The sequence below is a fragment of the Daphnia carinata genome, chromosome 7 (assembly GCF_022539665.2).
Source record: "Daphnia carinata strain CSIRO-1 chromosome 7, CSIRO_AGI_Dcar_HiC_V3, whole genome shotgun sequence".
NCBI lineage: Eukaryota > Metazoa > Arthropoda > Branchiopoda > Diplostraca > Daphniidae > Daphnia > Daphnia carinata.
This window is the reverse complement of record NC_081337.1, coordinates 4,802,643-4,823,601: the sequence shown is the minus strand read 5'-3', so window position 1 is coordinate 4,823,601 and position 20,959 is coordinate 4,802,643. Positions and strand designations below refer to the sequence as shown.

General features: G+C 38.9%; 3 protein-coding genes and 1 long non-coding RNA gene across 4 annotated transcripts; 2 read left to right on the top strand and 2 right to left on the bottom strand.

The window, feature by feature from the left end:
- Window positions 1–3,476: 3,476 nt before the first annotated feature.
- Window positions 3,477–4,404, bottom strand: LOC132088167 (uncharacterized). Its single transcript, XR_009421450.1, has 4 exons — window positions 4,258–4,404; window positions 3,842–4,191; window positions 3,646–3,715; window positions 3,477–3,585 (listed from the first exon to the last, which is right to left on the bottom strand). It is a non-coding gene; the product is annotated as an uncharacterized LOC132088167 (long non-coding RNA).
- Window positions 4,405–4,950: 546 nt separating this feature from the next.
- Window positions 4,951–8,178, top strand: LOC132088178 (putative ankyrin repeat protein RF_0381). The gene is made up of 5 exons (XM_059496325.1): window positions 4,951–5,212; window positions 5,277–5,773; window positions 5,856–5,971; window positions 6,057–6,462; window positions 6,869–8,178. The coding sequence occupies exons 1-5, from the start codon at window positions 5,004–5,006 to the stop codon at window positions 8,038–8,040; spliced, it is 2,400 nt and encodes a 799-aa protein (XP_059352308.1). The 5' UTR covers window positions 4,951–5,003; the 3' UTR covers window positions 8,041–8,178.
- Window positions 8,179–12,325: 4,147 nt separating this feature from the next.
- Window positions 12,326–14,051, bottom strand: LOC130693952 (uncharacterized). The gene is made up of 5 exons (XM_059496324.1): window positions 14,018–14,051; window positions 13,340–13,540; window positions 12,934–13,275; window positions 12,433–12,867; window positions 12,326–12,363 (listed from the first exon to the last, which is right to left on the bottom strand). The coding sequence occupies exons 1-5, from the start codon at window positions 14,049–14,051 to the stop codon at window positions 12,326–12,328; spliced, it is 1,050 nt and encodes a 349-aa protein (XP_059352307.1).
- Window positions 14,052–15,117: 1,066 nt separating this feature from the next.
- On the top strand, window positions 15,118–17,248 carry LOC130693951 (putative ankyrin repeat protein RF_0381). The gene is made up of 3 exons (XM_057517120.2): window positions 15,118–15,601; window positions 15,681–15,796; window positions 15,889–17,248. The coding sequence occupies exons 1-3, from the start codon at window positions 15,205–15,207 to the stop codon at window positions 17,209–17,211; spliced, it is 1,836 nt and encodes a 611-aa protein (XP_057373103.2). The 5' UTR covers window positions 15,118–15,204; the 3' UTR covers window positions 17,212–17,248.
- The last annotated feature ends 3,711 nt before the right edge of the window (window positions 17,249–20,959 follow it).

Below are 20,959 nucleotides of genomic sequence, written 5' to 3'. Positions count from 1 at the left end.
AAGGTAAAGCTTTGAATTGGCTTCACTGGTATGTTAAGCAGATAATCAGGTAGGCGGATGCAGTAGTTTCCCAGGGCTTTATGAATGTCATTATGAATGAGAAACAGAAACTGCACAGTTATTTATCTTTCAGATATTTTGCTTTGGAATTTTGCGACGCATCACTGGATCAGCTTTTCGTAAAATCGAACGATCCTAGGAAATACAAAGGACCTATACCACTCCCTATCGAAATGTTCCTTCATTTAGCTTCAGGCCTTGCCTATATCCATTCGCGAGATTTAATTCATCGAGATATAAAACCAGCAAACATTCTAATTTCTGTGAAAATGACTGACCAACGCGAACAGGCTACGATGAAGTGGGGTGATTTTGGATTGTGCCGACCCGTGAATGAACGAGGAACATTCACGATGAGTGGAATCAAGGGAACTCTATATTGGTTAGCTCCTGAATTGTACGAATTAATGGAAAGTAACGGCGACGGACAACGGGGTACAGTTAATAGCGATGTCTTCGCAGAAGGGCTCGTCTTCGGTTACATTCTCTTGAATGGAATACATCTCTACGGTTCAGACGAAGAAGTTATGACAAACATCAAACAGAATAAACCGATTAATATGGAGAGTAAGTTTCTTATTACGGACGGCCAATTTCACACACACATACTCACTAACGTTAAACCCTTTAATGTGTTTCATTATAGAGATTCATAATTTGCTTTGGGCACGTAGTTTGTTAACAAAAATGTTGATTACTAAACCTACTGAGAGGATCGCATCAGGAGATGTCGTTACTGACCTTCAATGCATTGAAACGAAAGTAAAAATCATGTGCAAATTAAAAAAGCTATCAACGTTCATTAATCGTAAAAATTACTAAATGCGCTTTAACACACTAATTTTCTTTTTATTTAGCTTGCCGCCGACGAAAAAAAATTGATTCAGGTATGTGCGGAGAAGAGACGAAAGTTAAACTTTCGGGAAACGATAAATTCTTTTGTTCAGCGCGGTATCAATGTAACATCAACGGACGAAAAAGGGTGGAATGCTCTACATTGGGTGTGTGCAAACAATTCAAACTCAAACTTAATGGGAGAAATCGAGTTGTTAATTCAAACAGGAATCGACGTGAACGCAACGAGCAACAACAAATGGAACGCACTCCACGTTTTGTGTGCACACAATTCAAGCCCGCATTTAATTGATGCAATCAAATTGTTAATCAAACTCGGCATCGACGCGAATGCAAAGGAAAAGGACGGATGGAACGCGATCCATTTACTCTGTCGATTTAATTCCAACGAAAATTTATTCGACGTGATTAGATTTTTAATTGAGGTCGGAGTCGACAAAAATGCAACGACAGATGACGGATTAAGCATGTTTCACACCTTGTGTGCAACACAATCAAGTTCAAACCCAACTGACGCAATCGAACTTTTGATCCAAGATGGAATCAGTATTAATGTAAGGAGCAAAGACGGATGGAACGTACTACATACTTTGTGTGCAAACAATTCGAGCTCAATGTTAATAGACGCAATCAAAAAATTAATCCAACTCGGAATCAACGTCAACGCAAAGAGCAACAGCGGATTAAACGCTCTCCACGCCTTGTGTGCAAAAAATTCAAGCTCAAATTTAGATGCCGCAATCCAGGTTTTAATCGAACTCGGAATCGACGTGAACGCCAAGGACAAGGATGGATTTAACGTGCTCCATTTTCTGTGTGCAAACAATTCAAATCAGAACTTAATTGATGCGATCACCTTTTTCGTTGAAGAAGGAATCGATATCAATTCAAAGAGAAGGAACGGATGGAACGCACTCCACACTCTGTGTGCAAACAATTGCAGCCCAAATTTGGTTGAAATCATCAAGTTGTTGATAAAACTCGGAATCGACACAAATGCAAAGAGCAACAAAGGACTGAGCGCATTACACGTTTTGTGCGCGCACAATTCAAGCCCATATTTAACTGATGCAATCACATTCTTAATCCAAAACGGAATGGATGGCAACGCAATAGACCAAGACGGCTTTAACGCACTCCATACTTTATGCGCATACAATTTAAACCCAAAGTTAACTGCCGCTATCGTGTGCTTAATGCAACACAATACTGACAACGATGCAAAGATCAATAACGGATGGAACATTCTACATGTTATGTGCGCAAATAACCCAAACCCAAATTTAGCCACAATAATTAACTGCTTAAAGAACCACGTCGCGTATGTTAAGGGCGAAGAGGGGCACAACATACTTCATGCATTGTGCATTAATAATGTAAATCCAAACTTGATTGCTCTAATCGATAACATAATAAGTTTGGGAATCCATGTCAACGCAAAAGACGAAGAGGGGCATAACGTGCTCCATACACTATGTGCAAACAATTCATCTTCAAATTTAGTCGGAGCAATCGAGCGTTTAGTTAAAAAAGGAATAGATGTGAATGCAACAAACGAAGACGGGCAAAACGCTCTCCATTACTTGTGTGCGAAAAATTCAAGCACGCATTTAATTGAAGCAATCAAACTGTTGATCGAACTTGGAATTGATATCCATGCAAAGGACAAAAACGGATGGAATGCGCTACACTTCCTGTGCGAATATAATTCCAATAAAAACCTATTCGACGCGGTCAAAATTTTAATTGAACTAGGAATTGAGATTAATTCCAACGGTTATGACGCGCAGGTTCTCTTACGCAACAATTACAAAAGAGGAAACTTGGAGGAAATTCTAACACTATTTGAAAAGACATACCCTGGAAATGGTTAATCAACAAAAACGATTTTGACTGACGGAGCTGTGAACCTAACGCCAGAGAAACGTAACAACATCCAATAAAAGGGTGTCGTCACAATTGTTTGCTATGGAAATTCCTATCTGAACTTCGTAAACAAGATAATCGAATGTCCTCTAGACTGGAAATTCGATTTGAAAATGAGCATTTCTGACTTGGTTTGAATAAAGTTCACTACAGTTACACCTGCCTGTCTGTGTGTGTGATAAAACTGCAATGGTAGCAAATTCGCAGGCAACGCATTAAATTTTCGAATTCATTTTCGTAACTCATTGATGTGGCAAAAATAAGAGGCCAAAGATAATTTGGCCTCGCAAAGCAACGCTTGCTTCGTGTGCAAAGCTCCGGCTGCATCCAAGGGGCACGATAGGTCCCATTAATCATTTACGTGGGGCATCAGGTAATGCTGATCTAGACGTGCCTGATAGTATTCTCTAGTCTCAAGATTAACTTCGAACGCGGTTTGATTATTTACAAAATAGATAAGGAAACTCAACACGCCGTAAAAATTTACGTTTTCAAGCGCACAACGACGTAAAACACAGGGGTTTTAGGATAAGAAAGCAACCTTTAAAAAAATGACTGTCAAACAGTCCCCTAAACAGCTCTACTATCAGATACAACTGAATAATAATATGACTAAGCAGAATATGGTTACTAACCTTTTCATTTCGACCAAATCGCGGCGATGTACCGCTGATTTACATCACAAGCCCTGTTGCAAAAAACAGGGATCTGCTTCGTAGAGAAATTTAACATTTCCGCCTACTTCTGCAAGAAATAATACGTCAGTTTTAAGGGTTGCTGACTATTGAAAATGTATGCAAATACCTATTATAGCGCCATGTTAATTCGAACAGGAAATACTGCTGCCACATCCGGCATCTAAATGTTAGTTGTACTGATTGGGATGACAAGTTACCGAATGACGCGAAAGAAAAATAGTACTAGATTAGACATCATTTTTCAAACTGCCTTTGAAAAACAATAGCTTAGACGTTCCTGCAACACCACAGGTCTAGCGTACTTGGTCCTGAGTTGGAAGTTCAATTGGTATCATCTTCGCCATTGCGAATGCTTTGGATAGTTCCCTCAATGTAGTTGGTTTTGCACACGCCGTGCAGGACATGGTGAAAGAGGACTGTGGGGTAATGGTGGTCTCTGTTAACGTACTGCGTACCAGAAAACTCATCTGACAACTTATCTGGAAAAATCAAAATTTATGAAAAATAAAATGTCATAATTTTGGCGACCTGTATCTTGACGTCATCACATCTCAGCGTTATGCAGTTGTGGAAATCTGCAAATGTTGCCTATTAAGTTCGAACGTCCATTGAACGTTGATCATTCCGGTTAAATCCGAGTGAATCACATTCCCTAAAATTGAATAGATTATCTAGTTTGCCGTGATATAATTTTGGCTTGAGTAGATCCTATGCATACTTGTTTGTGCCCGATGTCCATTTTCCCATAACGTTGTCTTAAATACACCTCATGCCACGCACAGTGGCACCAATTTTGTTGTTATTGAAGACAGTGGAGACAAGCGAATTTCAGTAAGGTTATTATGCAGCTGGCGTCCTTCGCAAATATTTCATTCGATTGCCGTAGAGATGTCAGGACTAGAAATCCACCTGTATAAATGATTTGAAAAGCTAGATTCAGTTAAGTGATGAAAACAACAGTTCGAACCAACTCCATTTCAATTGCTAATAATTCAGCATTCCATGTCATAGATATGCATATAATATGAATAGGCCGTCTTCACTCTTTAAAGAAAGGGATAGCACAAGAGGATCCGCCGCAGAGCGGCACTACGTGAATAGTGACAGCGGGATGTACGATAAGAAATATTGTCATGGGGAAACTTGCTTCGTCTAACATGCTTTTTTTGACACAAAAAATAGCGGGCAAAATTTGAACGTAAAGCATTGACGTGACTTCATGGATATGTTAAGCGGATAATCAGGTAGACGGATGCAGTCGTTTCCCAAGGCTTTCAACTTATCATATGATCAACAAATAATCTAACTGATAACCTCACAGCGATTTCAGTTTTGATTATCTAGTATCAAATTTTCCCCTAGCAACTTGCACACGTTAATGTTTCGCTAGTCTTCGAGTGCAACCCAATGAGTGAGTTGAAACGTTGTCGCATCAAATACTGTCGCAAATGAAACGTTAGAAAAATGGAGTACAAGAAGAAGGATTTAATAGGAAGAGGTGCATGCGGTTCAGTGTTTGGTGGTACATTTAATGGCCAAAAGGTAGCAATAAAACGGGTTGAGCTGATGGATGAAACAGTTCATCCAGTAGACAACGAGCTGGAAGTTCTTCAACAATTGGACCACCCGAATGTTATCAAATTCCTTCATTTCGAAAGCGATGAAAATTTCAAGTAAGATTTTTTAAAACGTCATTTTGAAAGAAAAACAGAACCTGTGCAGCTATTTACCTTCCAGATACTATGTTTTGGAATTTTGCGACACATCATTGGATAAGCTGTTCTTAAAACCGTACGATCCTAGGAAATACAAAGGACCTATACCACTCCCTATCGAAATGTTCCTCCATTTAGCTTCAGGACTTGCCTATATCCATTCGCGGGGTTTAACTCACCGAGATATAAAACCGGAAAACATTCTGATTTCTGTGAAAATGATTGATGAAGGCGAACAGGCAACGATGAAGTGGGGTGATTTTGGGCTGTGCCGACCCGTGAATGAACGAGGAACATACACAATGAGTGGAATCAAAGGAACTCGATCTTGGTTTGCGCCCGAGCTGTACGAAATTCTGGATAACAATGTTTTGGACGGAAAACGCGGAACAGTCAATAGCGATGTCTTCGCAGAAGGGCTCGTCTTCGGTTACATTCTCTTGAATGGAAACCATCTCTACGGTGCCGACGAAGAAATTATGACAAACATCAGACAGAATATACCGATTAATATGGATAGTAAGTTTCTATTTACGGACGGTCACTTTCGTAAACATATACTCAAACTAATGTTAAATTCTTTGATATGTTTTCTTTGTAGAGATTCACAATTTGCATTGGGCACGCAGTTTGTTAACAAAAATGTTGACCACTGAACCTACTGAGAGAATCGCATCACGAGATGTCGTTACTGAACTTCAATCCATTCAAACGAAAGTAAAAATCTTGAAAAAGCTATAAACGTGGATTAATCGAGAAAATAATTTAACGGGCTTTAACGCTAATTATTCTCTTTATTTAGCTTGGATGGAATGATTTACATTGGGTGTGTGCAAACAACTCAAAATCAAACACAATTGAAGAAATTGAGTTGTTGATAAAACGCGGAATCGATACAAACGCAAAGAGCAACGAAGGACTGAGCGCGTTGCACGTTTTGTGCACATACAATTCCAGTCCTTATTTAACAGATGCAATCGACTTCTTAATCAAAAACGGATTGGATGGAAACGCAAAAGACAACAACGGCTTTAACGTACTCCACACTTTATGTGCATTCAATTCAAGTTCAAATTTAATGGACCAATTCGAAAAATTAATCCAACTCGGAACTGACGTGAAAGCAAAGAGCGGTAAATTCGGAGCAAACGCCCTCCATTTCCTCTGTGCTTACAATTCATCATCAAATTTAATTGGCGCAATCAAACGTTTACTTAAAGAGGGAGTTGATATAAATACAGCTGACAATTCATCGAAAATTTAATTGATGGAACAATTCAAGCACAAATTTAATTGAAAACATCGAACTTCTGATCAACCTTGGGATTGATATCCACACAAAGGACAAAAACGAAAGGAATGCGATTCATTTCCTGTGCAAAGGTAATTCATCGTCAAATTTATTTGGCGAAACGGAAAAGTTAATCCAACTCGGAATCAACGAGAACGCAAAAATCACCAGCGGATTAACCGCACTCCAATTCCTCTGCAAAACCAATTCTTCCTTAAATTTATTTGGCGCAATGGAAAAGTTATCCAATCGGAAACGACATGAACGCTAATGGATGGTACACCTTTCGTACAAATTTCATTACAATCGAGCGTTTACTCAAGGAATCGATGTGAACACAAGAGACAACAAAGGACGAAACCCACTCCATTATTTGTGCACATACAATTCAAGCCCTTATTTGACTGATGCAATCGAGTTCTTAACCAAAAAGGGAAATGATGTTAATGCAGAAGATAAAAACCGCATTAACGTACTCCACGCTTTGTGTGCAAACAACTCAAGCTTACAGATAATAGACGCAATCGACAAGTTAATCCAACTCGGAATCGACGTAAACGCAAAGGATGACGAGGGAGCAAACGCACTCCATTTCCTGTGTAGTAACAATTCATCCTCAAATTTAATGGATGGAATCGAAAAGTTAATCCAACTCGGAATCGACGTGAACGCAAAGGGTGACAGCGGATTGAACGCACTCCATGCCCTGTGCGGAAAGAATTCATCCTCAAATTTAATTGATGGAATCGAAAAGTTAATCGAACTTGGAATCGACTTGAACGCAAAGGAGAAGGGCGGATTTAACGCACTCCATGTCCTGTGCTTAAACAATTCATCCACAAATTTCATTGATGGAATCGAAAAGTTAATCGAACTTGGAATCGACTTGAACGCAAAGGATAAGGACGGATTGAACGCACTCCATGTCCTCTGCTTAAAGAATTCATCCACAAATTTAATTGATGGAATCGAAAAGTTAATCCAACTCGGAATCGACATGAACGCAAAGAATAACAGCGGATTGAACGCACTCCATGCCCTGTGCGGAACGAATTCATCCTCAAATTTAATGGATGTAATCGAAAAGTTAATCCAACTCGGAATCGACATGAACGCAAAGAATAACAGCGGATTGAACGCACTTCATTACCTGTGCGTAAGAAATTCATCCACTAGTTTAATTGATGGAATCGAAAAGTTGATCCAACTCGGAATCGACGTAAACGCAAGGCGCGGCGATGGACTAAACGCACTCCATGTTCTTTGCAAGGAAAATGCAAGCACAAATTTAACTAAAGCCATCAAACTGTTGATCCACCTTGGAATTGATAGCCATTCAAAGGTCAAAAACGGAAGAAATGCACTGCATTTCCTGTGCACATCTAATTCCAGTGAAAACCTATTCGATGCGGTCAAATATTTAATTGAATTAGGAATGGAGATTAAATCCAACGATTACGACGCGAAGGATCTCTTACGCAAAAATTACAAATAAGATAACTTGGAGGAAATCATGAAACTATTTGACAAACTAGACCTTGCTAGCAATTAATCAACAAAAACGATATTGACTGCAGCAGCTGTGAACCTAAGGCCACGGAACGTAACATCATCCAATGAAATGCTGTAGTCACAATCGTTTGCTATGGAAATTATTATGTAAACATAATTGACAAGTTAGTCCAATACACTGTAGATTGGGAATTCAACTTCAAATAGAATTTCTGACTTGGTTTGAAGAAAGTTGACTTCAGTTACACTTGTGCGTATGTGAAAAATCCTTAGGTAGTAAACTCGCAGGTAACGCATTTTCGTTTCTAATTCATTTTCCTAACTCATTGATGTGGCAAAAATAAACGGCCAAACATAATTTGGCCTCGCAAAGAAACGTTTAATTCGTGTGTTAAGCTGCGGTTGCATCAAATGGACACATTTACTTAGGCCATCAGATAACGCTGGTCCATAGGTGATCGATAGCATTCTCTAACCTCAAAGTAACTTCGGACGCGGTTTGATTACTTACAAGAGATAAAGATCCCAACACGCCACAACATTTAACGTTTTCTGACGCACAACGACGGAAAACACAGGGGTTTAAGGATAAGAACGCAACCTTTGAAAACTGGCATTCAAACAGTGCCCTTATCAGGTCTACTATCAAATGCAACCGCGTAATAAGGTGACTGATCAGAATAGGGTTACTAACCTTATCATTTCGATCCAATCGCGACGAAGTTTACAGCTGATTTACATCACAAGTCCAGCAGAAAAAAACAGGGATCCGCTTCGTATAGAAATTTAACATTTCCACCTGCTTCTGCAGAAAATGATACGTCAACCTTTAAGAGAAAATAACTATTTAAAATTTATGTAAATACCTAACACATCGCCATGTTAATCCAAGCTGGCAATATTGATGTCACATACGGATTCCGAACCCAGCGCCGGTACGTCATCGTCCGTACTACAGGTGAATTCAACACACAAGAAACAAATTTTGGACCAGACTGGTCTTAAGCTACTTTTTCTCATCTTTTATTCTTACCATCGACTGGTTTGATAGAATTTCACAGCTGTGTGCGGAATTTGACACATCTAAATGTGGGTTGTAAAGATAAAAAACATTTAGACTAAAATACAAAGAATGACGTGAAAGAAAAAGAAAGAGTACTTCGTTTGGTCATGTAACATTTCTGTGTCCGAGAATTCTCTTCGAAAAGGTAAACATAGTACTACCTGAAAACCTGCAAAAAGCAATGAAATTATATTAAGAAACTTGATCATTATTTTTATTATTTAAGTAATTATTGCCTTACTTTTGCTGTAGGTTTAAAGTGAGGTCAACGGATGCGCGAACGTCTACATTTCTACCTGAAGCGACGGTATCTTGATGGACGCTGTAAACTTGAATGGGTCGTAATATCAGTTTAGATGGCCTAAAGAAGAAACAGAAGCCAAACGTAATTGGCAGTTAACAAAGCAATTACTAAATAGCCACGATAATAATGGAAATGTTCGAAAAATTTTTTAGAAGTGACCTCTGTACCAGAGTCCAACAGAATCTTAAATATAGTTAGTATCCAATATTACGTTCAACAAGTCATTGTCAGTTAACAGTACGCAAGATTACAAATCAACAGAGATAATTATGCACATTAACGTTCTTCCAAGTATACACCCTTGTCTCACAATGTGGGGAGTTTAAACAATTATCTTTAACAAAAGATTCAATATCCAAGGTATGCTTTCTCTAGATTTGTTTGGAATTTAATCAATATGTGTTTCATATAACTCACTTGTCTCATTTTCGACCTGATAGGCGTTCTGGATATAAAAATCGGCGCAGTTATGAAAACGAAGCTTTCCGCCATGCATCTGCCTACATATAAGAGCTCCTTAGCCATTTCTAGTTTTACTGAGCGCTTTCCCTAGGTAGAAGGAGGAAGTTGTTACTCGCGTTTAGGATAAAAGTCGTTATCAAAGAAGTAGGAAATGAGACATGGTTAACTACTAATAAACTTTTTGGAACAAATAGAGAATTGAAAATTGGGCTAAATGAAATAGATAAAACTATTGTAGTGTTACACAAATATAGATAGGCATTCTCAAAAAAGGCAAATGAATGTCTTACTTTAAACCCTGATGGATTACAACACTTCTGCACATTCCCTGTGTTCTGCAGCAATCAGCTGTATGACAGTGCTGCGAAATCAGTCAATAGAAATCAGCCATTAAAGAGTTACCACTCTCCTCGGTCCTCTGTAAAACAAATAAACATTGCTTAGATTACACACTCTACTTTAAGGCAACATGCACTGTTTGGAAGAGGCACATGACAAAGTTTTTGAAATATGAGTGTTGGACTACTCTAGGGTGAAATGATCATACTTGAAAAGAAAATTTCCCTCTAGACAGTTGGACTCAAATCCAAAACGACATAAACTACTTCAAGATTTTAAACTGAATTAAAACAGGGAGAAAAAAAGGTTAGAGTAAAAGTAGGTGAGGCATGAAAAATTCCAGGAGTTAGATTAAAATCTTGAGCCTCATTTGTCTTTAACTTACTATTCTTACCTAAACGTGTCCCTAAAGCTAATACTTCAGCTAACGTTTGCCTTAAGCGAGCAGATCTCTTGTAAAGCCCTTCGAACTAAATGCTGCTTTGTTGCAGTTCAAATTCACGAATCAGTTACTACAAAGCACATCACATCACTTTTGGATATCAATCCATTTCTTGTTTAACATTTCTAGGAAAAGAATTTCTGGAATTTTGATTAGCAAATTTAGTTATTTCCATATTACCTCTTTCACTCATCATTGAATTTGTAGATTATGTTTAACCAAAAGATTTACGGGTTTTGGCAATGTACTGCTATCCTCTTCTTTACTTAATGCACTACACATTTCAGCAATTAGATTTAGGGTTCCCCGCACGTGTTCTCATCAAAACCTTTGCCCTTCCAATGGAATTGTCTTTAATTTGGAAATGTTTGTAATTTTCTAATTTTATGCTGATTATATGCTACAAGAGCACAACTAAAAACGATTATGAAAATTAAAATCCACATGTCGAAAATTAATACGAAGTACACGCGCCTCAATGTACAGAATTTCAGATTTAAGAAGGCTAGAACAAGTCGCCATTTCTACACATTTCCAAATGACTCATTCCACTTGGCAAGGACGGAAGTCGCTGGGGCATTGCCAGATCTTCTTATTTCGAACAACATTTTTGAAAATCTAGATATGGCATCGTTGTGCGAAAATAGTTGACCAAAAAGACGCCAGAAGGCTAGGCTTTTCTAAGCGCGCGAAGTATGAATTCACATGATACAACAAATCTTAACCAATCAACAAATTTTCTAAGAATCTAATTCAATATTAATTGTTAAATTCATCTCAAACGCTTTCCTTTTCAGTAGTCTTCAGTTGCATTAATTTGCACTAGACTTTATTGAATTATTTAAAGTCAAAGTTGCTTCTACGGCATTTATTCTTGTTTTTCTTTTTTTCATGAATCAACTTTACAAATAGACAAACTGTACAACAACGTAAAAAAAAGACGCAATAAACAAAAGGGAAAAAACTAGGGTCAAAACAGATGGACATGTTGTAAAAAAAATATGGTGGAAAGAAAAGAGCAGCACGAGGGTTCACGTTTGGAAGGAAGCAATTTGAGCATTCGTCCGTTGATAATTGTTCATTTTTGTGTCCATTAATGTCTCCGGGAGAAAACAAGAAAGGAGACAAAACATTAAAAAAAAAACATTAAGGAATGGAGAGAAAAAATTGGCATGCATCGAGAAGTACAGAGTTGGGATGGATTTCATTGAAAGAAATCCTCTGTTTGAATTGCAATATTTCTTCTCACGTCCTATATACAAAAACGAGTTTTTTTTTAGAGACATTCGGGAAGGATGGGGGGGTAACGTCAGGAGGGTGGACAATGTTGTTTTTTATGTACACGACGCTTGAACGGAAATGGTCACAAAACAATTAGAAAACAAACAAATATTGTATAACTAGTCGATGATGGCGACATTCGAATAAAACATCGCACATTTTTTTTTTTTTAATTTTAAATTTTTTTTTTCGAAAATGAATTTGTTGTCGGTTATGCCATCGCTTTTATGAAAATCAAATAGAACTTCATTATTTATTAACTATTTATAACACGACCTCTAACTGATCAGTATTCCCTTCTTTCCGTTTTTGTTTTTCCCTTCATTTCAGCGAGATCAAAATGGCGACAAAACAAATAACAGGCAGGCAATTCCCCACTAGAGGGCAGCACACGAATATCCTTCTTTGAGCCTTCCTATCACAATCCAAACTCAATTCTTATTTCAAGAAATATAAAAACCAAATAGGGAAAATTTGTTTTTGCCAATCAACCAAAAAAAGATGGTGGCCATCAGAGGTGATGAAAATGGTGATTGTCGTCGCTCCGTTAAATGATAAAACCTCGAAAGGTGTTTTGGCACACAGGGCGAAAACGTAGTCAGGTCATTCACTTCTGATTTTAAATTAGATCGATGCGAGAAAGGGAGACGAAGGGAGTGTGCAACATCTAATAATCGTAAATCTTTATAAAGAAATAATAATATTCGCATCTCCTCTAGACGATGATCTCGCGGATGACTGCGATTCCGTGAATTGGGTGTTGAATAGCCGCTCTCGAGCGACTCATCAAACGAGAGATGGTGCTGAGGTGGCGCCATTTGTTGTTGTTGTTGTTGCTGTTGTTGATGCTGTTTCATCTCCTCCGGTTCGGCCTCCATGTAGGGATCTGGCAAGCCACTCACGTTGTGATATGTTGATTCTAAGAACGAATTTTAAAGAAAAATCAGCGTCATCGTTCACGTGAATGAAATAGAAAAGATTATACCGAGATGTTCCATGCGTTTGCCATTTTTATGGACGGCGGCGTAGGGATCTCCATTGGCCGTCACGACGCCGTAATTATTGCGCTGCATGTAGTCATCGCCGGTGCTGGGCGGGTAGTGACTGTAATCTTCAAATCCGCCGTATCCGCCGTGAGTCATTGGGTCATAATGGTACGACCTGTCCGGCAGGGTTCCATTGCCCAATTGATGATCGCCTCCGTTCACTCCGCCAACGCCGCCATTTTGGCTAGCCAATTTCAACTGCCACAACGAGTCTTGAGAATTGACAGAGCCGCCATTGTTTGAATTAGAATAACTGTGTTCCGTGTACGCCATATTGACCCCTAATTTAAAGTTAATCCATTATTTCAAATAAATAAAAATCAAATCAAATGAAAATGAACTTACAATCGCCGTTAGCGTGTCCGTTATTTTGAGCGCTGGCCACGGCGTATCCATAACCATTTTGGGTAGCGTACAGGGCGTTCTTGCTAGCCGCGTCGTCCAGCATACTGCCGTGGCTCGTGTCCATCAAACTCTGATCGCGTCCTTTATTTTCCAGGCCAGCGTAATACGGCGGACGTGGCTGCTGTTGTTGTTGCTGTTGCCCTGCATTGATCGTTACCTGCGATTACGGGAATTACTATTACACCATTCATCCGACTCGAATTTGGTTTTTAATGTAAGAAATTTTGATTTCACTGGCCTAAAAGAATAAGACTTGCTTATCACATTTGATTTTTTAAATTCAATAAGGACCTTATCCGTGACTCGAAAAGGAGCCTTCAGTGCCCCACTGTACATGGCTTGGTTGGAGGCACGCACAGCAAATATGCCACCATTCGTCCTCGTTCTAGGGAATCAAACATCCGTTTTGACATTTTATTCTCAAAAATGTTCATGTGAAAAAAGCTCTGCGCTTATAATATTGACTGTCGTTACACAGCAGATTCGCGTATTCTTCTTCATAACTGGAAAAGACGTTCTACATCTATGATTAATAAAAGTACGTAGTACATTAGTTTGAATGAAACTTAACAAACAAATGAAATTTACTAAAATCGTTCCTCACTTGAGTGGAATTACGTGCAAATTGAAGCCAGGATGCACGATGATACATGTTGACATGTAGAAGCTTGATTCAGTTAAAAATTACAGTTGAAGCAAGGGAGAATATTTTCTTCCGAAAACATGTCAATAGCTTCCTTAGGCATGAAAGTCTTTGAGTGAAACTTCAACGTGGAGCTTTGAATTGACTTCACGGATATGTCAAACGGATAATCAGGTAGATGGATCCAGTAGTTTCCTAGGGCTTTCAATTTATGATATGCTCAACAAACAACCTATAACCGATAATTTCATATCAATTTCAGTTTTTATTACCTCGATTTAGCAATCCATATCCAAAGCATGCAATAATATGAATATGCCGCCATTGCTCTTTAGACAGGATAGCACACGGTGTGACCAACATAAACGGTATTACGTACAAAGCGAAAGGGCAACATACGGCATTCGACGATAACAAATATTTGCTATGTAGAAACTCATATCAATGAAAAATAACAGTTGACGCGACGGACTGAATTCCGTTCTGAAAACGTATAACTTGCTTTCTATGGCATGAAAATGATCGGGCGAAACATAAACGATAAGCATTGCAACGGACTTGATAGATATGTCAGGTGGATTGCAGTAGTTTCCAAAGACTTCGACTTAAGATATGTTCAACAAACAACCTAGCTGATAACCTTAAAGCGATTTCAGTTTTAATCTCTAGTATCAAATTCTCCCCTAGCAACTTGCACACATAGCTGTTTTGCTAGTTTTCAAGTGGATCAAATGAGTGAGCTGAAACGTTGTCGCTTCAAAAACTGTCGCAAGTGAAACGTAAAAACAATGCAGTACGACAAGAAGGGTGTTTTAGGAAGTGGTAGATATGGATACGTATTTCTTGGTACATTTGAAGGCCAAAAGGTAGCCATCAAACGGATTGAGCTGGTTGGTGAACAAGACCACTTAGTTGACAACGAGCTTAAGGCTCTTCAACAATTAGACCATCCAAATGTTCTCAAACTCCTTCATTTCGAAAGAGATGAACATTTCAAGTAAGATTTTTTTTAAACGTCATGTTGAATGAGAAACAGAACCTGTACATTTGTTGGCCTTTTAGACATTTAGTTTTGGAATTTTGCGACGCATCACTGGACAAGCTGTTCTTAAAATCGGACGATCATAGGAAATATAAAGGACCTATACCAATCCCTATCGAAATGTTCCTACATTTAGCTTCAGGCCTTGCCTATATACATTCGCGGAATATAATTCACCGAGATATTAAACCGGCAAACATTCTGATTTCCGTGAAAACGACTGACCAAGGCGAACAAGCCACGTTGAAGTGGGGTGGTTTTGGATTGTGCCGACCCGTGAATGAACGAAGAAGATTCACAATGAGTGGAATCAAGGGAACTCGATTTTGGTTAGCTCCTGAGTTGTACGAAATTCTGGATAACCACGTCTTGGACGGACAACTGGGCACAGTCAAAAGCGATGTTTTCGCAGAAGGCATCGTCTTCGGTTACATTCTCTTGAATGGAAACCATATCTATGGTCCAGACGATGAAATTGTGACAAACATCAAACAGAATATACCGATTAATATGCAGAGTAAGTTTCTAATTACGTACGGCCAATTTCGCAAACACACACTCACTAATGTTAAACCATTTAATATGTTTCATTTTAGAAATTCATAGTTTGCATTGGGCACGTAGTTTGTTAACAAAAATGTTGACCACCACCCCTGCCGAGAGAATCGCATCAGGAGATGTCGTTACTGAACTTAAATCCATTCAAACGAAAGTAAAAATCTTGTGCAAATTAAAAAGCTGTCAACGCGAATTAGTCGTAAAAATGATTTAACGCGATTTAACTCTAATTTTCGCTTTACTTAGCTTGCCGATGCAGAAAACAAATTGCTTCAGCTATTGGCCGACACGAGTGAAAAATCAAACTTTTGGGAAACGATCAATTCTTTAGGTCAGCGCGGTATCGATGTGACATCAAAAGACAAAAAAGGATGGAACGCTCTACATTGGATCTGTGCCAAAAGCTCAGGTCGAAACTTGATGGAAGTAATCGATTTGTTGATACAACACGGAATCGACACAAACGCAAAGAGCAACGAAGGACAGAGCGCATTACACGTTTTGTGCGCAAACAATTCAAGCCCCCATTTAACTGATGCAATAGAATTCTTAATCCAAATCGGAATGGACGGGAATGCAAACGATAATAACGGCTTGAACGTACTCCACACTTTGTGTGCATACAATTCGAGCTCAACGGTAATAGACGCAATCGACAAGTTGATCGAACACGGAATCGACGTGAACGTAACGGATGACGACGGATTGAACGCACTCCATGCTCTCTGCAGAAACAACTCATCCTCAAACTTAATCGGCGCAATGGAAAAGTTAACCCAACTCGGAATCGACGTGAACGCAAACGATGACAACGGAATTACCGCACTCCATTCCCTGTGCAAATTTAATTCATCCTCAAATTTGATTGGTGCAATCGAAAAGTTAATCCAACTCGGAATCGACGTGAACGCAAAGGATGACCGCGGAGTAAACGCACTCCATTTCCTGTGCACATACAATCCATCTTCAAATATAATAGACGCAATCGAAAAGTTAATCAAATTCGGAATCGACGTGAACGCAAAAGATGACGACGGATTTAACGCACTTCATTTCCTTTGCACAAATGATTCATCCTCATATTTCAATGGCGCAATGGGAAAGTTAATTGAACTCGGAATCGACGTGAACGCAAAGTGCAGCGGCGGATTAAACGCACTCCAGTTCCAATGCACGTACAACTCATCCTCAAATTTAATTAGTGCAATCAAAAAGTTAAGCCAACATGGAATCGACATGAATGCAAAGAATGACGACGGAGAAAACGCACTACATGCTCTCTGCAGAAACAATTCAGGCCCAAATTTAATTAAAGCCATCAAACTATTGATCCACCTTGGAATTGATAGACAAGCAAAGAACAAAAACGGATGCAATGCGCTCCATTTTCTGTGCAGATTTAATCGCAGTGAAAACCTATTCGACGCGGTCAAACTTTTAATTCAACTAGGAATTGAGATTAAATCCAACGGTTATGACGCGCAGAGTCTTTTACGCAATAATTACAAAAAAGACAACTTGGACGAAATCATAAGATTATTTGACAAGACAGACTCTGCCGGTAGTTAATAAACAAAAACGATGTTGAAATCCATAGCTGTGAACCTAAGGCCAGGGAAATGTAACAACGTCCAATGAAAGGCTGTAGTCACAATTTTTTGCTATGGACATTATTACATAACCTGATAAACAACTTAGTCCAATACACTATAGACTGGAAATTGAATTTCAAATAGAATTTCTGACTTGTTTTGAATAAAGTTGGCTTCAATTACACTTGTGCGTATGCGAAAAGCCGTTATGTTAACAAACTCACAGGTAACAAATTTTCTTTTCCAATTCATTTTTCTAATTCATTGCTTGTGGCAAAAATAAACGGCCAAACATAATTTGGCCTCGCAAAAAAAGCGATTATTTCGTGTAAAAAGCTGCAGCTGCATCAAATGGACACATTTACTTAGGCCATCAGATAACGCTGGTCCATAGGTGCTCGAAGCATTCTCTAACCTCAAGGTAACTACGGACGCGGTTTGATTATTTACAATAGATAAAGATCCCAACACGCCACAACATTTAACGTTTTCTGGCGCACAACGACGGAAAACAGAGGGATTTTAGGATAAGAAAGCAACCTTTAAAAATTGACTTTCAAACAGTTCCCTAATCAGGTCTACTATCAAATGAAACCGCGTAACAATATGACTTAGCACAATATGGTTACTAACCTTATCATTTCGATCCAATCGCGGCGATGCGTACCGCTGGTTTATGTCACAAGTCCTGCAGCAAAAAACAGGGATCCGCTTCGTATAGAAATTAAACGCTTCCACCTGCTTCTGCAAGAAATAATACGTCAGCTTTAAGAGTGGCTGACTATTGAAAATGCATGTAAATACCTGTTATAGCGCCATGTTAATCCGAACAGGAAATACTGGTGTCACATTCGGATTTGTAATCCAGCGTCGTTACGTCATCGTCCTAACTACAAATAAATTCATTACAAATGTTGGATCAAACAGCTCTAATGCTACTTTGTCGTATCTTTAACCCTTACCATCTACTGGTTTGGTAGAATCTCACTGCTGCGGGCGGAATTTGAGAAATATTCCGGCATCTAAATGTGTGTTGTAATGATTACCACTACGATAGGCCGATTGACGCGAAAGAAAAAAACCAATACTTAAAGGCGGTGACGGCTATGTCCATGCCCATCATCTTAACCAACGGAGAAATTGATGGCGGTATGTCCTAGATATTACAAGGATCTTTCAAATATTCTTAAGTGGCACTTTATTATTACATACTTAAATAATTGACATAATTTTTAGTTGGAACTTACTTAATGAAATTTTTACCAGATTAGACGTCATTTTTCAAACTGCCTTTGGAAAACAACAGCTTAACCGTTGCTTTCCTGCTACACCATAGATCTAGAGTACTTCGTCCTGAGATTGGCGGTTCAATTGGTATCGTCTTCGCCATCGCCAATGCTATGGAATGTTCCCTCAATGTAGTTGGTTTCGCGCGCGCTGTGAAGGACATGAGAAAAGAGTATGGTGGAGTAATGGTGGTCTCTGCTAACGTACAGCGTACCATGAAACTCATCTGCCAACTAATCGGGAACAACCAAAGTTTATGAAAAAGGAAATGTCATAATTTGTCGACCTGTATCTTGACGCCATTACAGTTCATTGTTGTACAGTTATGGATATCTTCAAATGTTTCCCATCAAGTGCGTCCGTCAGCCGAAAGTCGATCCCAGACGGCACAAATGTTCCCGATTGGGTTTTTTATTGTTCAATAACCTTCCCTTTGTACAAAAACGTTCAGGATTGTTTTAGTACATCCATGGGAAAAAGGTTATTCGGGAGGGTAAAGGGAACAACTCCTCCTATCTCCTTCCCAAAAGCCTCCAGCTTGTTTTCGTCTGCTACGAAGCAGACAGAATTTTAAAAATGCCAACTATGCGAATTTCGCAAATTGGCAACGTTTAAGCAAAGCGTCACCCTTTGCTCTCAGTCTTCCTTGTCGTTTAGTAGGGTAGAGAACGCCTATTTTGTGCTCCGGTTTTCGGGATAGTTTTTAGGAATATCGGGCGATTCTTGAAGAAACGAAATAGACGGAGGGTGAAACGAATAATTGCCACATCTTGTTCATTGTTAATGTTTAATTTACATCTTGTTCATTGTTAATTATAGCATTTAATAATTTGTTTATGCATTATATAAAATTGTATATTAGAATTTGTTGAAAGTTCAGCGTTGTCACAAATAAAGAAATAATCTGATTGTTGGTTTTTTATTGTGTTTATTAATTTAAGGATTGTTCATACATAATTATGTATGAAAATATATAACTAGAAGAAAAATAAAAAAAGGGGTGATGGGGAGGGTGATAGGAGGGCTTTTGGAAGGTTTTGGGAGGCGGGAGCTCCAACGGAGTTTGTCAGGAGTGCCACCGGGAGCCCGCAGGGAGCCGTTTAGGAATGATATAGGCATTCCCTAGGATGTCCCGGCCCTCCCACGCAATACTCCACAGGAGCTCCCACGGCATGTTTTGTGCCGTCTGGGTTATTCCGGTTAAATTCGAGAGAATCACATTCCCTACAATTGAATAGGTTATTCAGTAGCCGTGACGCAATTTGCATTAAGTAAATACTGTAGATACTTGCTTACATCCGTTATCCATTTTTCTTTAATTCTGTTTTCAATATACCACATTCCACGAAAGCCAGCAATTTGGGTGTTACTGAAGACAAAGGGAATATCCGTTAGGCTGTTATACGGCTGGTCTTCTTCCAAAATATTTCATTCGATTGGCATAGAAATGTCGGAACTAGAAAATTCACCTGTATAAATGATTTGAAAAACTCAGTTACGTGATGAAAACAACAGTTCGAACCAATTCTATTTCTGTTCTTAACAATTCAGTACCAACGTCCAACAAGTACACATTGCATCAATAGGCCGACATTGCTCATTAGATAAAGGGATACCATAGGATCAGCCGACGCAGAACGGCACTACGTGCACGGTAAAAGCGCGATGTGCGATAAGAATATTGTCATGGAGAAACTTGTATCAATTAAAAATTACAGTTGAAACGGCGGAGTTTATGCCCTTCTGCAAACGTGTTAGGCCTACTTGCTTTCTTTGGCACGCAAATTAACGGGCAAAATTTTAATGTAAAACATTGACGAGAAGTAACTACATAGATATGCCAAGCAGATAATCAGATAGACGGGTGCAGTCGTTTCCAAGGGCTTTTAACTTATGATATGCTCAACAAATAATCTTACCGATAACCAGCGATTTCAATTTTGATTATCTAGTATCAAATTCTCCCCTAGCTACTTGCTTACATCGCTCTTTTGCTAGTTTTCAAGTGCAACGAAATCAGTGAGTTGAAATGTTGTCGCATTAAAATGACAACGCCAAATGACAACGTCAGAAAAATGCAGTACGACAAGACGGATTTTATAGGAAAAGGTGCATACGGTTCAGTGTTTGGTGGTACATTTGACGGCCAAAAAGTAGCAGTAAAACGGGTTGAGCTGATTGGTGAAACAGTTCATCCAGTTGACAACGAGCTGAAAATTCTTCAACAATTGGCCCACCCGAATGTTATCAAATTCCTTCATTTCGAAAGTGATGAAAATTTCAAGTAAGATTTTTAAAACGTCACTTTGAAAGAGTAACCGAACCTGTACATTTATTGACCTTTCAGGTACTATGTTTTGGAATTTTGCGACACATCATTGGATAAGCTGTTCTTAAAACCGGACGATCCTAGGAAATACAAAGGACCTATACCACTC

Excerpts from the sequence above, each read along its gene's own strand:
- LOC132088178 (XM_059496325.1), top strand. The coding sequence starts at position 5,004 with ATGGAGTACAAGAAGAAGGATTTAATAGGAAGAGGTGCATGCGGTTCA. Across the intron at positions 5,213-5,276 it reads GAAAGCGATGAAAATTTCAA|ATACTATGTTTTGGAATTTT; the intron begins GTAAGATTTTTT and ends TTTACCTTCCAG. Across the intron at positions 6,463-6,868 it reads TTTAATTGGCGCAATCAAAC|GAATCGATGTGAACACAAGA; the intron begins GTTTACTTAAAG and ends CGTTTACTCAAG.
- LOC130693951 (XM_057517120.2), top strand. The coding sequence starts at position 15,205 with ATGTTCCTACATTTAGCTTCAGGCCTTGCCTATATACATTCGCGGAAT. Across the intron at positions 15,602-15,680 it reads TATACCGATTAATATGCAGA|AAATTCATAGTTTGCATTGG; the intron begins GTAAGTTTCTAA and ends GTTTCATTTTAG. Across the intron at positions 15,797-15,888 it reads TTAAATCCATTCAAACGAAA|CTTGCCGATGCAGAAAACAA; the intron begins GTAAAAATCTTG and ends CGCTTTACTTAG.
- LOC130693952 (XM_059496324.1), bottom strand. The coding sequence starts at position 14,051 with ATGTATCATCGTGCATCCTGGCTTCAATTTGCAC. Across the intron at positions 13,541-14,017 it reads ATCCTGGCTTCAATTTGCAC|GGCAACAGCAACAACAACAG; the intron begins GTAATTCCACTC and ends CGATCAATGCAG. Across the intron at positions 12,364-12,432 it reads CATCTTTTTTTGGTTGATTG|GAAGGCTCAAAGAAGGATAT; the intron begins GCAAAAACAAAT and ends GGATTGTGATAG.